General features: G+C 47.5%; 1 protein-coding gene across 8 annotated transcripts in view; it reads right to left on the reverse strand.

The window, feature by feature from the left end:
• The window catches only part of COL6A3 (collagen type VI alpha 3 chain), a 58,407-nt gene that overhangs the window by 11,110 nt on the left and 28,370 nt on the right, over positions 1–18,927 (reverse strand). For all 8 annotated transcript variants that reach the window (XM_034065650.1, XM_034065649.1, XM_034065648.1 and 5 more), the window contains 29 exons: positions 18,140–18,742; positions 16,934–17,536; positions 15,539–15,885; positions 14,992–15,070; positions 14,505–14,650; positions 13,047–13,139; positions 12,595–12,648; positions 11,514–11,585; positions 10,608–10,634; positions 10,451–10,495; positions 10,305–10,358; positions 10,095–10,157; positions 9,633–9,698; positions 8,932–8,985; positions 8,405–8,440; positions 7,836–7,898; positions 7,469–7,531; positions 6,701–6,763; positions 5,980–6,042; positions 5,401–5,451; positions 4,706–4,741; positions 4,538–4,600; positions 4,369–4,431; positions 3,698–3,730; positions 3,560–3,596; positions 3,441–3,452; positions 2,797–3,290; positions 1,859–1,958; positions 714–1,412 (listed from right to left, as the gene is read on the reverse strand). In XM_034065650.1, coding sequence (XP_033921541.1) covers positions 714–1,412; positions 1,859–1,958; positions 2,797–3,290; positions 3,441–3,452; positions 3,560–3,596; positions 3,698–3,730; positions 4,369–4,431; positions 4,538–4,600; positions 4,706–4,741; positions 5,401–5,451; positions 5,980–6,042; positions 6,701–6,763; positions 7,469–7,531; positions 7,836–7,898; positions 8,405–8,440; positions 8,932–8,985; positions 9,633–9,698; positions 10,095–10,157; positions 10,305–10,358; positions 10,451–10,495; positions 10,608–10,634; positions 11,514–11,585; positions 12,595–12,648; positions 13,047–13,139; positions 14,505–14,650; positions 14,992–15,070; positions 15,539–15,885; positions 16,934–17,536; positions 18,140–18,742 — 4,182 coding nt within the window. The remainder of the gene's footprint in view (positions 1–713; positions 1,413–1,858; positions 1,959–2,796; positions 3,291–3,440; positions 3,453–3,559; positions 3,597–3,697; positions 3,731–4,368; positions 4,432–4,537; positions 4,601–4,705; positions 4,742–5,400; positions 5,452–5,979; positions 6,043–6,700; positions 6,764–7,468; positions 7,532–7,835; positions 7,899–8,404; positions 8,441–8,931; positions 8,986–9,632; positions 9,699–10,094; positions 10,158–10,304; positions 10,359–10,450; positions 10,496–10,607; positions 10,635–11,513; positions 11,586–12,594; positions 12,649–13,046; positions 13,140–14,504; positions 14,651–14,991; positions 15,071–15,538; positions 15,886–16,933; positions 17,537–18,139; positions 18,743–18,927) is intronic.

The raw sequence follows: 18,927 nt of genomic DNA on the forward strand, positions 1-18,927 counted from the left end.
GTTTTCAGGGCTTTTTTGATAAAAAATAAAGGCCCAAGTCTTGCCCTTGCTGGCCAGGTCTATGTAGGATCTCTAGCAGTTGGCTTTTGCTGGAGATCCAGCCCGGGCCGTCTAGCTAAGGCAAGATGCAAGTTTTCTAGGCACAATCCCAAACGCAGCAGCACTGTTTGTCCCTGAGCAAAGATCCCTGTTCATCTGGTCCTTAAACCTGCATAGAGCAACTCCAGATCTCAGCCTGAGTCATCCAGATGTCTGCTAGACACGAAACTTATGCTGAAGTTGGGAAGAAAGGTCTGCTGGGTGTTCCCGGAACGCAGGGGGAATGCTGTCAGGCTGCAGAGGACCAGAAGGCCTAGCAGAGCCAGACCTATGGGCATGTTGCAGATGTGACTGGCAAGCCAGGCAGGATTAAGTAAAAAAAAACAGAACTGCACACACTACTTGGCAGGCCAGCAGACTGCATAGCATGGGCTAGGAAGTCAACAGTGAACCAAACCCAGACATACTCAACTAAGCAGACCTGTGAGCATCAACAGACCAAACAGTACAGAACATATAAAAAGAGACTTAACTTCATGGGACCCACTGCCCAAAGAGGTGGTCAGGCTGGAGCCCACCCAACCAGGCAGGTAGACCAAGCCTGGCAGATTAACCCCTCTGAAGTCAAATGTTGCCCCTTCCATAACACTTTGGCTGCAGGATGTGATACTTACTTCTAATGAAAGAAGGCAGCAGTCTCCCAAAGCGCAGTAAAGGCTCCTCATGAAGCTCTCCTGGTTTATCCACCAATTTGAAGAACACATCATTTGGTTCACTAGCTAGGCTATAGATATTCTTAACATCCACCTTCCTGCCAATGCCCAAGACAACAAAGAAGTACCCTTTGCATTTTGCACCAGTAACAACCTTCTGCAGGTACTCAAGCTCTTGTTTATTCACTTTTCCGGTCATCATCAGAACTATGACTTTTATATCCCGAGGGTTTGGTGCACTTTCAAAAACATGAGCCATTGTGTGTTCAATTGCACTTCCTATAGCCTTCGTGCCATGGAGCTGAGTCATTTGGTTCTGCAGGTAATTGATGATCTTCTCTTTGGACCCGTAATCAGTCAGTGAAAATTCAGTTTTTACTGGTGGGAAGCTTGAGTTGGTTTCATATTCATAAGGAGCTTGCTGGAGAACTGCCACTCTTGCATGGTGCTGAGATACTTTTGGCTCAGAGCTGATTTCCAGGTTACTTACAAGGTGGGAAATGTACTTCTTCATCTCATTGAACTGCAGAGGGGTGGTGGACTCTGAGCTGTCCATGATGAAGGCTATGTCAGTGTCTATATCTGTTGGAGCTGCCCTTCTGTCTCTGAATACAGGTCTCTGACTACCAAAACCACAGCTGGGATCAGGGTCGCACACATCTAGGGAAGAAAAAGAATAGGTTTAACCTGGAGGAACTAAAGATAACCCTCTCTTGTCATTGTAAAAATCACGTGTCATATGGAATGCTATCAAGCCTTGACCATTCACTGGTCCATTACTTGACACCAAAGTCATTTCATCCCGAAACACACTTAAGTATGCATTTACTATTTTTACATGCTCCTTTGTCCAAAGGGATCCCTGCAGTACTCTGTCATAAATGGCAGAAGGCCATATTTTATAGCGTTTAGCTATTGTTATTTGGGCTGTAAAACTGGGAAACAGCCAAAAAAAGGAGCTTCCCTTTACAAACAGGAGAACGCCCTTGTCTTCAGCAGCAAAGGAGCTGACTCCCAACTGGCCTTCCCTTCAGCACCACTGACAACCGACTGCTGCATGGCCAGAAGGATTTGGCACTGTCTAAAGGAGAAATTGGATGCTTTACCCAGACAAATGTGACAAGTCAAGAGCCTCTGGATAGTTTCATTCAGCTGGCTGCCGCTGGTTGGCAGAACAATTGCATGTCCAACCGCTGTGTTGTTGATCTGGTTAGATGCAAACAGAAAAACATGGTGTTAGTAATGTTGCCTTCTGTTATCTTCAGCTCAGAGCAGGGGAGGGCAATCTGCAACTCTAAGAGATTCTCTACTCAGCACACTTCTTTTGGTGGATTCCATTTGGAGGGCTGTAATACCTCCAACACCAGTTAGTGAGAATAGTTTGGAAACATAAAACTCCAAGAAAAGGGTCAAGCACTTGAACCAGTGCTCAGCATGCTCATCTGGGTTTTCTTTGTTGTTTTAAAACTCAGTGCATCCACTCTCCCTCTGCCAGCAAAGATAACGTACTTCCCACCCTCTGCCTTTCTGTCAGACCTTTATCACTATGGGGACTGTCTTAACTTCTGTTTCACACCACACCTGGCTTGCTGGACTCATGATCTGGGAAACAAATTATCATCACAGCCTCAGTGTTCTTGCACAGCGTGTGCTGTGGTTTGAATTTCTCTCCTAATAGAACCATAGAATGGTTTGTGTTGGAAGGGACCATAAAGCTCACATCCAGCTCCAACCCCTGCCACAGGCAGGGACACCTTCCACTAGAGCAGCTTGTTCCAAGCCCCTGTGTCCCACCTGGCCTTGAACACTGCCAGGGATGGGGCAGCCACAGCTTCTCTGGGCACCCTGTCCCAGCGCCTCAGCACCCTCACAGGAAATAACTCCTTGCTGGGTGGGTTTGCTCAGCAACACTTTCTCAGCACAAAACACCTGATAAGACTGCAGAAGACACCCACTGCCTGTAGGAGCAAGCACTGTCAATGTCCCCAGCAAACCAGACTGAGCTCATAAGCCAGAAATAAAAGAAAGGGTGCATGACCCTAACCTCCAGAGCTCTGCTGAGAACTGGGTCCTGTCTGCTGGTTAAGAACACTGGCATGACCCCGGCATCATAGAGTTTGAGCACAGCGTCGTTGAGCTGCGAGGAGGCTCTTGTGTCCCCATTGCTGAAGAAGATGGCCACCTTCCTCATGAGGAAGCCGCTTCGGGCACGCTTGAATGTATTCCTGGCCACGAAGGACATGGCAGTCTCCAGGCTGCGTGGCTTCGTGGTCAGGGTCGCCTGGAAGTTTTGGATCTGCTGGAGGAGGCTTGATTTCTTCCTGGCATCAGCAAAGCGGATCTCGGTGGTGACCTCATTGTTGTAGGTGACCAGAGCCACCCGGGCACCCCGAGGACAGTTGCTTTCAGCGATGGTTAAGTTGTTGACCACTCTGAGCACGGTTTGCTTCATCCTGTTGAAAACCTCCCTCACAACACCCGAGGAGGTGTCAATAGCAAAGGCGAGCTCGGTTGGGAAGACAGGGCACTCCTTGGGACCTGCCAGAAACGTGTGTTGGGAACAAACAGTGCCCCAGATAGCTGGAAGGGTGCAAGGACTGTGTTCTCAGCAGGGGTAAATCATTCATACCACATATGTGGAAAGAGCAATTGTGGCACACAGTCACACTGGGGTTGAAGATGACTTACCATAGCAGCAAGCTGTGGGAAAGATAAGCAAAGAAAGGAGTTTGGTCAGTGCCATTTGTATAACATGACAGGCATACAAAGGTAGAGATGGGGATTTAGCAAAGCACTGATGTACTCACGGCATTTGTCTTTGATGTTCCGCACAAGTGCACATTGCTTTAGAAAATAAAATGAGAGAAAAGGGAAAAAAAAAGAGACCTGTGACACAGCCAACAAAAGAATATTTCAGTACAAGAAGGAACTTATGCCACACTTACATCTCTGGATTCTCCTTTATCACCCTTAAGTCCCTGTTTAAAAGAAATACAGAGAAACTGAGTGCAATGTGTATTTTCAGGGTGCCCCCTGTATCCAGCTGGAATAATTACTTAACCATGGCTCATAGAGAAGCTAAGGGAAAACCTGCTTGTTTTCAGGTGTTTCCTCACGTTTCCTCATGTGAGAAGTAAACCTAGTAGAGGTCAAACCCAAATGGGACATTTACCATGCTCTAGGTTCATGTGCAAAGCAAGCCGAGTCACCTTGCCCTTTCTAGGGTGCTCTGTGTCAGTCACATTTGGTCATAGACCATGTCCTCGGTGGGGCAATAAATGACAGAGTTGAGAACTTCCTAGAAGGAGTATGAAGTGCCACAGGGAAACCCCAGTTCCTGATAAGAGGCTGTCTATTGCATTTTGTCTTCTGCTGTGCATTGCAGTTTGAGGATGGGTGAATATATATCAGTCATAAACAGCTAATTAGGAATTTACACAGACACATCTATGACAAATAAAAGAGGAATTTGCCCAACTTGAAATCAGGAGATGGCAATGGGCATGTTTTTCAACGCCTGACACCAATAGGGACTACCATGTTTCTCAGGGAAGCAACTAAAAACCTCTGAAAGGGGGAAATGAAAGGCTCCATCAGCAATGCAATGAACACTTACAGATGGTCCAGGGTATCCAACCTCTCCTTTCTGACCAGGTGACCCAGGTTCTCCTGAATTTCCCTAGGAAGAACAGAAATATTCCAGGAACATGTGCCAACACTGAGAAAAGATGTATACATCTTCCAGGCTGCCTATGCACAAGAGAAGGTGCCATGGTCCCACTTACTCTGCGGCCTCTGTTTCCTTTAGGGCCGGGGCCTCCAGCAACACCACGGTCACCAGGTCCACCCTGGTCAGGGAGAAACACAAATGGTAGTTCTAAACATGCACAGGACCACAGGTAATTGCTACATCACTTGGAGAGTGAATGCACAGCTCGTGGGCTGCCCCATACCTTGGGTCCTGGGTAGCCGATGAAGCCGCGTTCTCCCTGAAACAACAGGAAGGCTTATTTGAATATGGTTTAGTAAATTAAGAGGGTTCTGCAGGGAGACATGTACCAACTGCAGGGAGATTTGTACCAAGAGCAGGCAAATATGTACCAGCTGCAGGGAGACCTGTACCCACTGCAGGGAGATTTGTACCAAGAGCAGGCAGATTTGTACCAGCTGCAGGGATTAAGTGAAAAAGGAAAAAGGGAATGAGATTGCAAATTCAGTGTGCAACTTTGTTCCACATATGATTAATACAAAGAAAGCAGGCACTCTTTTCAAGGTCTGGCTGCTCCTCTGGGCTAATTTCAACTGTAGAGGAGCTGTCAGAGATGCTGAAGCATTGTTTTCCAAGTCCCACAGGCATTCATAGGGGTCTCTGGCCAAAAGGTGAAAAAATATTGTGCTTCCTCCTTGAAGAAGCTGATCTATGTAGGCAAAACTAAGACAAAGGCAGAGAGGAAAGTTTGGTAAGTATCTTGGCTGACTTTTTTATCAGAGTACACACAGGGCTGATTTTTGTCCCTGAATGTTTTTGACTTCACTTAGGCTCTGCCCTTGCCCATCAGCACTGCAGACATAGACTACTTCCTTGTCCATGGCAACTCACATTGGGCACATGTGAATACACCTATGGGCACAATGAGCATACACCTACCTTTCTGCCTTTAGGACCTGGGCCACCTATTCCATCTCGTCCATCATCACCCTAAAATTGGAAAACCAAGGGCATTAATATGCATTGAATGAGAATCACTTCAACCTCACAGATCTAGCACCATCAATACCCAATCAGAACCCGTTTATGCCACAGACTTTGAGAAGTGCTTCTGTAAATGAAATTATTGCAAGAAAAAATAGCACAAAAAGGTGGGGCCAAAACTACAAATCTGAATTAAAACTGCTTAGTATATACATGATAACCCTGTTAGAAGTCAGCAATGAGGAGCAGGTTAGGAGGTCAGTCAATACTAGGGGTGTACGTAGGGGTAATCTCTGAAATGTGAAAAATCACTTTTCAAGCTAATACAATTCACCTCCTTGAAGATACTACTGTTACAAACTCTGCTCACACCAGCTGAAGACATAAAGCTGGTTTCTCTCTCTCAATTGAGCTATGTAGGATGCAAAGTCCATAGGGAGCTAAAACCTCTGCTGGAAAGGGCTGTGCTCCATTTACCATGGGAGAAGGTTCAGCCCAACATCCTTAAAGATGTGAGTGCATGGCCACACTTACCATCTCTCCTCGTGGGCCTTGCTGTCCATTTGCCCCTTTGGGTCCAGGGTTTCCAGGCTCACCCTGAAAACAGGAGCATCTGTTAAAGCATGTGCTGAAACTCCAGGCAACTCCAAGACTTTCCCATCCCATCAGCACTGGTTTCTTTATACAGATCAGTCTATGGTTGTCCTTGCAGAAGAAAGTCATGGCTGGACCTACACAGGCAGTAATGCTACACAACACTTGCTTTTTAGGGGGACACCAGAGACGAGCCAGCTCCCACCACAGGATGGGGTTTGCTTTTCATCAATACTGCAAAAGGGAAGCTCCCAAGCTCTGGAAGTCTTGCCAGTGCAAATAAACAGTGGAGCAGCCATGGTAATGAACCAGTGTGTGTGCGAGGGTAGCGAGGTAAAACATAAACCATGCGGTTTCACCTATAGAGGTCCAGAGAGATCCAGCACCCACCTTCCCATGTGGGCATCAGCTGAGAATTTGCCCTGGAAAATTACTTGTGAAGTTCAGTTACTCACTTTTCCCACCCTGTTCAATGAAAGAGGAGCCCAATGAAAGAACAAGAGCATAGACCCTGCTTTACTCTGCACTGTGTAAGAGCATGAAAATGAGCTAATTTGGCTCCAGGAGGTTCATCTGAAGTATATTTTTTCAAGGTCACTCCTATCCAGAAGCTTTTCATCACTGTTTCAGTTGCTGATACTCAATGCTGGTGAAGACAAACCTTTAATCCCAGGGGACCAATCCTGCCCCGTTCCCCTGGGGCTCCTGGAGGTCCACCACCAGCCTGGAATGGAGACAGGGAGAAGCATGTTAGCAACATGTCAATAAAACTGGGTGCCAGAAACTAGGGTAGTGGGTGACCATAGAAGTCGTATAGTAACTACCATGGCTGGTGCCTGTCAAAGCACCTTAGGAAGTTCAGAAGTCTAATTCACAGTTGGGAAGAGCTGAAGGATCAGGTCAGTTCAGTGCAAGTGTCAGCAGTGACTTATATTGTCCCTAGAGAACCCGCCTGGGAAAGGTGCAAACAGGAGGGGCAAAGTCCTGCTCAGGACAGGGAAATGCAGGATGTGCCTGGCTTTATGGCCTCAAATCTCGCTGGAGTATGAAGCAGGAGGGAGAAATGAATGAGTGGGGGGCCCCAGCAAGCACACGAGATGGTTGTGCTCTGGTGTCAGAGATGTCCTGGAAGTCACTTCAGGCTTTAGTTAAGATCACAAACCATCATGGGCCAAACGATGAAGTCCTGACCCCTTTGTGTTTGCTTTGAACTCTTTCTCTTCTGTAACTCTTGATCAAGAGCTCTTTACCATAAGCTGAGAGAAGAATCATACTGGAAGAGTGTGTTATAAGAGAGTTAAACAGAGTTGGAACCCTAAAGGGCTCCTAAAGTGAATGGGAAGACACACTGGTGTGTCTTATTAGCTCAGTGAGATGTTCTTGCTGCGTATAGCTGGGTCAATGGCTAAGAAGCAGCAAAAAGGTTTACCCTGGGTCCAGGAACACCCTGTTCTCCTCTGATGCCTGGTGTGCCAAGCTGGCCAGGAGGACCCTGTGTGGGAAGAAAAGAGAGGCTGTGTCACACACATGGGCAGAAACACACCAGCGCTATCCCAGGTCACAGGGGAAAGCAAATGCTACAGCACCCAAGAGATAGCTGTCAAACATGTCACAGCTTGGGTGGTATGAATGGGATGGCTCCATGTCCCTGAACAGGACATCCAGGCCATGGTACACCCAAAAATACCCAAATCCCAACAGTCCTCACTACTGAGACTCTTTGAGGAAGAGGCTGTGATGAAATAATGCAACAGCATCACAAGGTAAAATATTTCCTTTGCTATAAGCTCACTGACCTGTGGCCCTCTCATTCCTTGTTCTCCAGCTGGCCCCGCTTGACCAGGCGAGCCCTTGGTACCCTTGAAGTGCAAAACAAGACAATGCAGGTTAGCATGGAGGAAATGTGGTCAACACCAAGGAGAAGCTCAGGCGATCTCAGGGCATTTATAGCTGCATAAAGAGCAGGGAAGGACAGCTGTCTGGGATGTTTATTCAGGATATGATTATAGCAGAGAGTAAGCATAGAACTGGTGGGTTAATTCACCTCCTGCAATCAGCAGGCATCAATCTCCTTTATGCTTTGGCCCCATTACACTACTCCACCAGCAAGCTGAGACAAAGCATGTGGCCAGGGAATGCTGCAGAGGATGGGCAGCCCCAGGCACATGGATGGCTAGGTTTGCACTGAATCCAGCAAGGAGCATACAGGGGGATGAGCCTGAGGCAGAGGGCTAAAACTGGGAAGAGAGAGGAGACAGAGAGAAGGAAGCAAAGCCTGTATGTCCCTTAGCATGTCTCTGGGTGCTGTGGCTGCCTGGCCAGTGGCATAGCAGGAGCCCCATGTATTGCTTCCATCACCACATACCTTAACTCCTATTGGTCCCCTTCGTCCTGCCATACCCTGCAGATGAAGAAACAATGAGACTTGTTACTCAAGTACATAAGCACACATTTCTCTGTTGCTTTTAGATCCACGTATTGCTACTTCTCTTAGTCCAAAATTACATTTGAATAGCTTAAACTACCGGGGAGAGAGGGAGAGAACTGTCTTGTATCAAAGCATGGTTTCTCCTTCCTTGCATCCCCCAACTCTTCACCACATAGGTGAGTTGCTCCCTCACACCTGCATGCCAGTCAGTCAGATGTAGCTTCCCTGGTCTGAGCACTGATTTACTTGAATGGGAATAACCCAGATTAGACCTTTAAAGTTCATAAGCTGTGAAAACAACAGGCATTTTCCTTTTGAGTTTTCCTGGGTTTTTTTTATTTCTCCAGGGATTTATTTAGGGTAAAATCCTGACAGTTGTGAAACAAAACACATGAGAAGGCAGGAGGGAAAATGTCATTGTTGGTTTAAGCTAGGCCCCTTCTAAGTGTAGGTCTGGAGCTCACCTGCCTTCCGACTTCACCGTCCTGGCCACCCGGCCCCACCGGTCCTGGCTCTCCCTAAGGGGGAAGCAAAACTTAAGTGAGAGCCCTGAGATGAACAGCACTGGGGAAATGGGCTCAAGTCTCACACAACTGATCTTCCATGCTCTCACACAAGTTATTCACTATTCCCACATCAGTAGAAATCCTTCTAACAGCTTGCACAGACTTTGCATCCAGTTTCTGAGCTAGCACAAGCCAACATTTCATTCTTTGGTAAATACCTCCTGACATTTAGGATAAATTTTTATTATGAGCTGGTAGGAAAGCAATGGGGTTTGAACGTTTTCCAAATATGTGAAGCTTTTTCCCAAAGGTTCCAGGTGAATCAGGACTGGTATCAGATCTGTTACCACCTGAACACTTCTGTGTTCAGACCCACAGGAACATGGGAAGTCAATTTGCAAGTACAAACTTGTTTCCAGTGACAACATCCCCAAAGGCATTATATAAAACTAATGATAACTTTTCACACAAAGCATCTTCTAAGCTCACATCTTCCCAAAGAAAGTTTGCAAACCAACTTTCTCATGCAAAGGTACTCCTCCTGACAAGGCCTTATGGATTTAGGAGCCCTGCACCTTGTTGGTAACATCCTTTATTCTTACTTTCTCTGTCCTATGCTATTGTCAAAACCAAAACAACAAAAGACAAAGACACTTTACCATTTGTCCAATTTCACCCTTTTGGCCTCTGGGTCCTCTTTGAGTATTATCAGCTCCTGAATCCCCCTGAAAGCAACAGAGCAATGAGAAACATCTGTGTAAGTGGAACATGGAAATCAGGCATCAAACTGCTCTGCCACAGTTCAGAACCGATTTTTCTTTTCCTTTTTGACTGAATTAGATTAAATATTATTGTATTTTCAGACAGACACAGCTTTTCATCTGAGAAATAATCACACTGAAGGATAGGACGAAGGGGGATTTCAATAGGATGAAGCTGTGACTGACAGGTTGGGGCCAAGGGGCCTGTGTTCCACACAACACCTCTGTGTCCGTGCTCTCTCGCTGGACCTGTCCTTGCCCAGTGGCATTCCTAAGCCTGAGTGCAGGCTTCCTGATGAGCCCAGGACTGGTGGAAAGCACCTGGGGAACCAAGGAGGTACCTCAGCAGTGTTCACTTACAGGGTCTCCACGGAGCCCGCGGTCACCACGTTCTCCTCTCTCGCCCTTCGCTCCCTTGTCACCCTGCAGGGAGAGACAGAGTCAGCAAACCACGGGCCTTGCCTGCCACCAGCACCCTGAGGAGAGCATGGGGGCTACCATCCACCCCCCCGGCCCAAACCCTCTTTTTCACCACCATTTAGCCCTGTTGTAAACATGGTAAGAGCCTACCCTCCGTCCGGAGTATCCCTTCTCTCCAGAGGAGCCAGGCAGGCCCTTGTCTCCCTAGGAAAGAAAAACACCTCAGGATGTTTGCCGCTTTCAAGGCTTCACCAGAATACCTCATTATGAACAGAAAAGCAGCTAAAAGCACCAACCTCTTCTCCATCAATGCCATCCAGACCCATTTCTCCCAGCTCACCCTGTGGAAGAGAGGCAAGGGGCAAATGCTCACTGCAGGAAAGGGGCACAGGGAGGAGGACACCGTCCGTATGCCCACACTCACTGCTGTGGCATGAGGAGATAGCTCCATACCTTCTCTCCTGGGAATCCCCGAGAGCCCTGAAGAGACCAAAAGAGGGAGTTAATCCACTTGTGCCCAGCTCACCACTGTGGGAAGCAGTGGGGCAGGGGGACTGGGCCTGTGGGCAGACCCAGAGCCAGGAGCAGGCCATGAGGGCAGGCCCTGCTTTCCCTCATTCCCTCATGTCTTCCTCAGCTGCCTCCTCAACACTCACACCAAGATAAAAGCCATGCATCATCGTTAGCCACAATTCCTGCTCCACTGACTTCCTTTCCTCCCTGCCCCTGTTTTTATGTGAATCCAGATCCAAGCCTGGTGCCTTTGTCCAGCTTTTGGAAGAAACTCAGTATCTCAGGTGCAATGGGCTTGATTCACGCTCTCCTCTGTGCCCTGCCGGAGGATCCCATGGTCAGGGAAAAGGGCAGGAAACATTCCCTTCTCATTGCTGGGTATTTCCCATAAGTATTACAGATTTCACTACCTTTCCTGGCTTGTGGCTGCTGTCCTGAGCCATTTGCTCAAGGCTCCTCTTTAAAGCAGCGGCCATGGCTCACTTTTCTCCCCCCTCCTCAACAGATTTCCTTCCACACACCATCCCACCCCCGGGCCAAGGCACACACTTCTTGGTGTTCAGAACAAATCCATCTCTTCTCACATCTTTCCCCTAGAGCCTGCACAAAATAGATCAGCCTTGTTTGCAGATTGAGCCTCGGTCGCGAGGCTGCCCTTGTGTTCTTCAATGGCAATGCTAAAACCATGACACCAGCTGGAAGCCTCAGTGTTTGGCCAGGAGGACAACACCACTCAGGTGGATGCAGCAGCTCTCATGTGGCATCCTAAAGCAGCAGGAGTTGCCCTCGGTGGACTCTCACCAACTGGACTCTGGGTCTGCTCCAGAAGGCTGCTTCTGCACCTACCTTGGTTCCTCTATGCCCGGGGCATCCCTGGAAACCTTGTGTCCCATTCACACCAGGAGGTCCACGCTCACCCTGTTGCATAGAAGGGAAAGCACAATGGTCAGGGTTTGCCTGTTAAGCGTGTTTCTTCAGCTAACTTACCTACCAGCAAGCACAGGAGGTGGCTTGGAAGCACAGGACTAAACTTAGGATCAGGTTTTGAAAGGCCAATGCCCAGAAACCTCACCATCTCCTGCCAACCTTCCTCACGCACAGACCAACTCCAAGACTTCATCCCTGAGAAATGCCCCTCCCAAGCTCTCAGCTATGAAAGAGCTTTACAAAACTACAAAACTTCTTCAAAATAAAACAAGATGAACCCCTCCAAGCTCTGCAAAGACATCTAACCCCATCCTGACCTTAGAGCCCCATGAAAACATTGCCTCGCACATGATATCTGACAGCAGCATTTGGCCCTGCCTGGACTATTGGCAAAGCAATAAGCACCACCAGCCCCGTGGCCTCAGCTTCACCTCCTGGGTGTAATGCGTGGGGAGTTGTTTATTCCAGGGGTGACGTGGGATTCATCAAGAGCTTGGATGAAGCAGTGCTAGTAAGAAGTCATGGGACTCACACTGTCTGCCACTGGGATGGCTCAAAACACAGCTTCCTGCTCCCACTCCTGAGCTAACTGAAATCTCTCAGCTCCACCAGACACAAGCAACTTTAACACAGGCTAAAGCCTTAATGCAGTTGGGGTTTTTATTGTGTTCATAATCACTGTGCCCTGCTCAGAGGTGATTGGGACGAGCTGCAAACAATCCTACCTGCCTTGGAGGAACAGCACACAGCTGCATCATGTCGAATAATAGGAGCTAATGCCCCTATCATGCCTTCTTCACTTCCCAAGTTGTTCCTTACTGACCCAGGAGGAACTGTGACCAACAACTCAGGCCATCAGGTGGGAAAACACAAAGTTCTGCTTGCTTCCTCATCTATTCCAAGCCCATATCCCAAGTAGAAAATATTTAGTGAAAAAGCTTCCACTATGGTGAGGTCCTTTCTTTGAACAGTACTGTACAGAGCAGGTGCAATCACTCACCGGTCCTCCTTCATCACCAGGATAGCCTCCGTAGCCAAGATCACCTGTGGTACCCTGAAAGAGAACCAAGAGGATTTTGCATTACTTACATATGATCTCCCTCTAAACTGATACTCAAGATTTCCCCAGATTTGCACAGTGTCTGCTTGGTCACCTGTGTAAACAAGCTGATGAGAGAAACCATCTCCTTTTGACATCCCTGAATACTCTCACATGACACTTCACCCCTTCCTTCTTTTACAACACAGAGGTTGTTAGTGATGGAGGAGAGCAGCTCTCAACCACTACGCATGGCCCAAGGCCAGCTTTAAAATGGGGGACGAATGGAGATGAGCTTCCTGTTAGCATCACCCACTACAGTGTATGCAGCTTGCACAACACCCACCCATCACCACCATAGTGGACACTGGCCTTGCGTGAAAATGCCCTTCATCCCCAGGTAAGTGACTTACCTTTGGTCCTATGGGGCCTGGCACACCTCTGTCCCCTCTCTGCCCTGAGCACTTGCATGGGACCTTGCAGCAAGTCCTCTCTGCGATGTTGTCCTGCAGCAAAATGCACGAGACAACAAGGTGTTAAAACCTGGCAGAGCACCAGCACTGTAACTCCTACAAGCCCCTGTCCGTGTAACTGGTCCTGACATCTGACATCTGTGGAATTGTCCCTGTGCCAAACTTATTACCAGTCTGGTAGCATTCTGGGGTCTGTCTACTCTGAAACACCCACAGCATACCAGGAGAAGGAGGCGTGTGTCGGCAGACTGCATAGGTTGCATGGTTAGGAAGCAGCAGTCAATTTTCTTTTGGACATCAGAGGCAAGGGTTTAAATAGGAACAGTATGGGGCAGAATTTGTAGAGAGCATGTAGCTCAGTCCCCAGAGCAGTGCCGGTACTGCAGAGAGCAATCTCATCTCCTAAGAAACATATGTGGAATAGCCCATAAGAAAGTCATTGCAGGGAACACTTGGCCAGCAACCTGCAGGCTGAAGGCAGTTTGTGAATACACAACAAATGATGAGAAAAGGCAGAAAGAAAGAAAGGGGTTCAGAGAAATCACAGCTTGATTTTGCATCATCCTATAGGAAGGAAAAAATCACTTTCTTTGCCAAGTACGTTGCTGGCTGCAAATGCTTCCTGTCAGCTTTGTACATTTACATCTTGAAAAGATTTCCTAGGCAACAGAATTATTTGGGGATGAGCTGAGGACTAGCTGTGATCCCCAAACCCAAGGTTTACTCCCAAGTGGTTGCATGCTGATTTGTGGAGAAGGGCCCAGCGAGGATACCACAGGGATCAGCAGTTAAGCCCAACCTGGAAAAGAAGCTTAATGATGCTGGTAACAGATGTGAAGTTGGGAGGAACTGGACATACCAAGTTTGATGGCAAATTTACCCAACACACTTCAGAGGGACTTCATATATGGCAGAGAAGCAGAAGAAGAAAGGCTAACTCCTTCACCTGTTAAAAGTATGTCTGAAATACAGGCAGTTTATCATCTTGGAGAAAGAAACCTAGAAAGCAGGGCTTCTGTAAGAAGTTTAGCACTGACAAGGCATGACAGTGCATTACACACAAGGTTAAAAACCCTACAATATAAATACAGGTGGATGGCGGGCTTTTTGGCACACCAGCTTTTGATGGCATCTTATCCTATCCCACTCGACTTAATCCCATGCACTGTAGCCTTGGCCAGAGTAGTGCTTCAGGCGTGGTACGAGACCAGGCAACGCCACGGTCTGCTCTTAGCTTTCCTTGCTGTGGCATCTGTAAGAAGCGCTAATGTGAGGCAGGTAGGGGAGAGGACCAGGGCCAGCAGGGTGTCATTCAGCCTCAGTTCAGCCCCACAGGAGATCCGGAGTCAGCTCTCCTCCACCATCACAAGGCAGCCCTGCCTGTGCCAAGTCACTTACAAGCTGTTCCGCCAGCTCGAAATCCAGGTCCAGCAGATTGACTCGAAGCGGTCTGTTGTAGGTGAACCCGCGACCGAACTCCAGCTGCATCACTCTGTCAAAATCACTCACTCGGTCCAGTCCGACAAAGATGAGAGCATTGACACCTGAGAGGGGAGAATCAGAAGGGGTTGTGTGATGGGGTGAGTGCTCTGCAGAGCCCGCACACCCTCCTCTGTGAGGATGGGTTGTTATCTACCCCTTTGATTGCAAGTAGAGCTTGTGAGCTGAGGACAAGCATCTTCAAGCACTTTCAGTGCAAGTTACCCAGATGCCAGCTGGCAGCTAAATATCACAGGAAGGCAATAAAGAGCAGCAAGTGCGTGTAGAAATCATGAAATCCTTATTCATTACTATCTAAAGCTGGAGGATTCATTTAAAAAGGTGGTAAAATGGGCCAAATATTAACACGGATTATAATCACTGCCCTGAAGAGTAAAAAAATTACCTTCTGCATGCAAAGTAGACGAAGTGGCCTCCAGCTCTTCTATCGAGTCATCTACACCATCAGTAAAATGGATTATAACCTGGGAGAGAAACAAATTTCTATCAGGACCCAGAACTTTTTGAGGACAAAACACTATCAACATGCAACCTGAAGGGCCTTCTTCCAAGGCATGCTTCATCTGTGAGGATATGGGGGAATTGCTAAACCCTTTTCAGGCTATGAAGCTTTGCATTTCTGTGCCAGGTTTCTATACATCATAACACACAGGTGTATGTTGCAAAAGCACAAGCAGGGTAACACCTGGAAAGCAATAGTTTACATCCAGGCAGTGCTCATGGGTACTGGCTGCAGCAATGCTCAGCAGTTGTCCAGAAAGGACCTTGACAATTCATCGGAAACTAGTGGTGCTTCTGTCACCAACTTTATCATGAATACATTTATTTAGTGAATGTTTTTTTATCCTGATTTCACAGTTGCTTTATCAATTACAATACAGAGGTCAGTTTTCCTGGCCAACACCATCCCAGTGGCCTTCATTTTGTCTTACCTTGGTAGTGCCAGTGGCCGAGGATCTGAACTTGCTCAGGTAGGACCTCAGCGTATCAGCTGTGAGGAAATAGGGCCCCTGGGTTCGCATGCCCTGAAACCTCTCAAAGAGTTCAGGCTGGTATTCAGAGAAGTCCAGACCCTCCACAGGTCCCCCCCGAGCCTGGGCCATGATGGCTACCCTGACACGGGGCTCCTGGTTGCCAGTGCAGCTGATCCTCTGCATCTGCGTTATTCTGTTCAACACAGACTCAACTCTGGACTCCAGACCTCTCTGGGAATTGAATATATTCTGGCCAGGCCCCACATCTGAGACATCGAAGCCAAGTATCACATCTAAATTGCAATCTGAAAGGGAAATGCAAAAAGAGAACGTTGCCATTGAGCAATGTAATTGTTTTACAAATAATTTCCCAATTGATTGTTCTGTTAGTCTTAGAATCATCAAGTGGTTTGGGTTGGAAGAGACCTTAAGGGTCATCTAGTTCCAACCTCCTGCCGTTGGCATAGTCCTTAGTGAAGACTCTCTCTGCATCAGGCACTGACAACATTTGATCCACAAATGCCTTCTACTTCCTTTCATCTCAGTAATTATAACCTGGGAAAATCTGCATTTCATTGATTTTATTTGATGTTTTCCTGTGCACTTGTTGCTTAGCAGTGGGAGGAGCTGAGCAAGACAAGCCCAACGGGAGTTTGCACTACTTTTCTGCAGGAATATTTAGCATAGGCTTGAAGCCACCCTGCAGCCATTGAGCTGCCCATTGGTCTGCAGTACTGCAAGATCAGGCTGCTGGATGCCTTTCACTCAGCTCAGGGCTGCTGTGGCTCTCCTTCTCCAGGGGTTCAGGAGATACCTTTGCTCAAAAGTCAGAGGGCTGAGCTGTGGTCAGTTATCCTGGGAGCAGGACTTGCCGTACTGTAGTAAGTTAAGCCAGCTGCTGGGATTCTGTCCAAAAGCAATACCAGCTCGCTTACTCACCACAGTTCCCCTCGCTTCACTTTTGAAGTAGCCAAATCATGGGATTCCTTCTTAGGGTAATTGTAGCTTAAACTACAACCACACATGTCCTAGCTTTTTCTCATATACCCGTCATGAGATCAAGTGGGCAAGACAAATTCTGATTTCCAGCACACCATGCATGCCAGAGACTGAATGGCCAAGAAGCCCAACTGTCTTATTATACATATAGTAGGCTGAAGCACAAGAACAGGCAGCTCTCATACCTAAGGTTTGTAGCCTACCACCACGCTCATGGAAGAGATCTGAGCACATGCCACACCTCAGGCTATAGGTAAAGCAGAAGAGAAGGCTGGACAAGTCCGTCAACATCACTGGATATTAAAAGCCACCCTCAGGAATGGCCTGAGCACATTATGAGAGGATGGCGCTTACCTCTTGTAACATCCGTTGTTCCTGGGCACAGTTTCTCATCCATAGCTGCTTCCAATGTAACTAGAACCTGCTCGTTGAGCTCAGACAGCTCCTGGGCTGTGGATGCTCGGAAACTCGTGGCACTCTCACTGGCCAACCTACTGACTTCCTTCAGGTCGATGTTTCTGACGCCTACTGCAAACACCTTGACGCCTTTCTGTGTGATTTCCAAGGAGGCACTTGGCCCATCATCTGAGGACTTCCCACCCGTGACAAGGAAGGCAATCTGGGGCACTCTCTGGTCGATTCTGCTGCCAGCCTCCTTCACAAAGTGCTTTGCCTGGATATGCCTGATGGCTGCACCGGTGTTTGCCACTCGTCCACCTTTGTAGATGACTTTGTTGATGGCATCTAAAATCTGAGGTTTGGTGGAGTAGTCCTTGAGGAAAAACTCATCAGTGACATCTGAGTTGTACTGGGCCAGTCCTACCTGTATAGAGTCACCATCCCTATAAATGGCATCCACCACAGAGTAGACAAACTGGAGAACTTCTTGGAAGTTCTCTCTCCCCAGATTGATGGAGCCGTCCAGCAAAAACACAATGTCAGCCTGCTTTTTTCCTCCTGGAAAGATTACAGAGAAAACACAGCTGTTAATAATTGTTAGCAGCATTCATCATACTTATGATGCTTAGTGCTTTGTGAAGTGTCATCGTGTTTCTCTCTTATTTAGATTAGATGTTAGGCAGAAGTTCTTCCCTGTGAGGATGCTGAGGCACTGACATAGGTTGCCCAAGGAAGCTGTGGGCGCCTCATCCCTGGCAGTGTTCAAGGCCAGGTTGGACACAGGGGCTTGGAGCAAGCTCCTCTAGTGAAAGGTGTTCCTGCCTGTGGCAGGGAGTTGAAACTAGAGTATCATTTAGGTTCCTTCCAACCCAAACCATTCTATAATTACATATACAGACAACTAGAAAGGTTTTATACAACATTTACTGCACTTCATACAGCATTTCTTGGTTTTGTGATAGACACCCTCATCTTATTTCAAATTTAATTCTGTTCTTTCATACACTCAACAAAGTAATCTTCTGAGTATTCTTTAAATGAATGCAACTAAGGGGTTGGGATTCAAAAGGTGTTAGTATGGAACCATTTCATATGGAAACACAAAACCAATTTTATCTGTGCTCTGTCCAGAGAAGTCTACAGGATGAACAGGAGTCTTACCAGGTCCTAGAAACACAGGGGTTTCTGTTGTAGGTATTGGAAGCTCTTCAAGAATACTCTGCATCTTCTTTTCCAAAGTTGGGAGTTCTGTAAAGTCCTGCACCACAAGCACACGCTCAGGATCATTGGTAATGACCTGCAGCTGATTCCTGTCCACATTCCTGGCTCCAACACCCAGAGGTTTGATGCTCGTTGATGTGATCACGTTAGCAGGCCTGTTCACATCATCCTGAGACCGGTCTCCAAGGATGAGAATGAGGTGCTGTGGCACTCCATCTTCTATCCTGCTCCCTGCAGACTTGATGAAGTAATTCTTCACCACATAGTCTAGGGCTTTTCCAGCATTCAGAGGGGACCCCCCTCTAAGCCTCAAGCGGCGGATGGCTTGCAGGACAGCATTTTTGGACTTGTGGGTCTTCAGGTAGAACTCAGGGAAGACGTTATTGCTGAACTGCACCACACCAATCCGCACCTTGTTTGGCCCAACATCCAGCTGCTGAACAACTCTGCTGATGAAATCCCGAATGTGAGCCAGCCCATCAGGCCTGACACTGTCGGAGGTGTCAATGAGGAAGACTACATCCTTTTCATCACCAGAAATATCTGCAGAAATAAAGCAAGAAGAGAGGAAACTATGTGCCAAGTCCTTGGTTAAGCTGTGCTGAAGGATTTTTGTGCTATATCTGTTGTGTGATGTAAAACTGCAAAGCATATTTTAGCCAACTTTAGACATGTTGTGTTGAGAAGCCTCTCCAAAAGAGTTTGTGTGCAAGTGTGCATTAACAGTG

This window comes from Melopsittacus undulatus, chromosome 8, assembly GCF_012275295.1.
Source record: "Melopsittacus undulatus isolate bMelUnd1 chromosome 8, bMelUnd1.mat.Z, whole genome shotgun sequence".
Classification (NCBI taxonomy): Eukaryota; Metazoa; Chordata; class Aves; order Psittaciformes; family Psittaculidae; genus Melopsittacus; species Melopsittacus undulatus.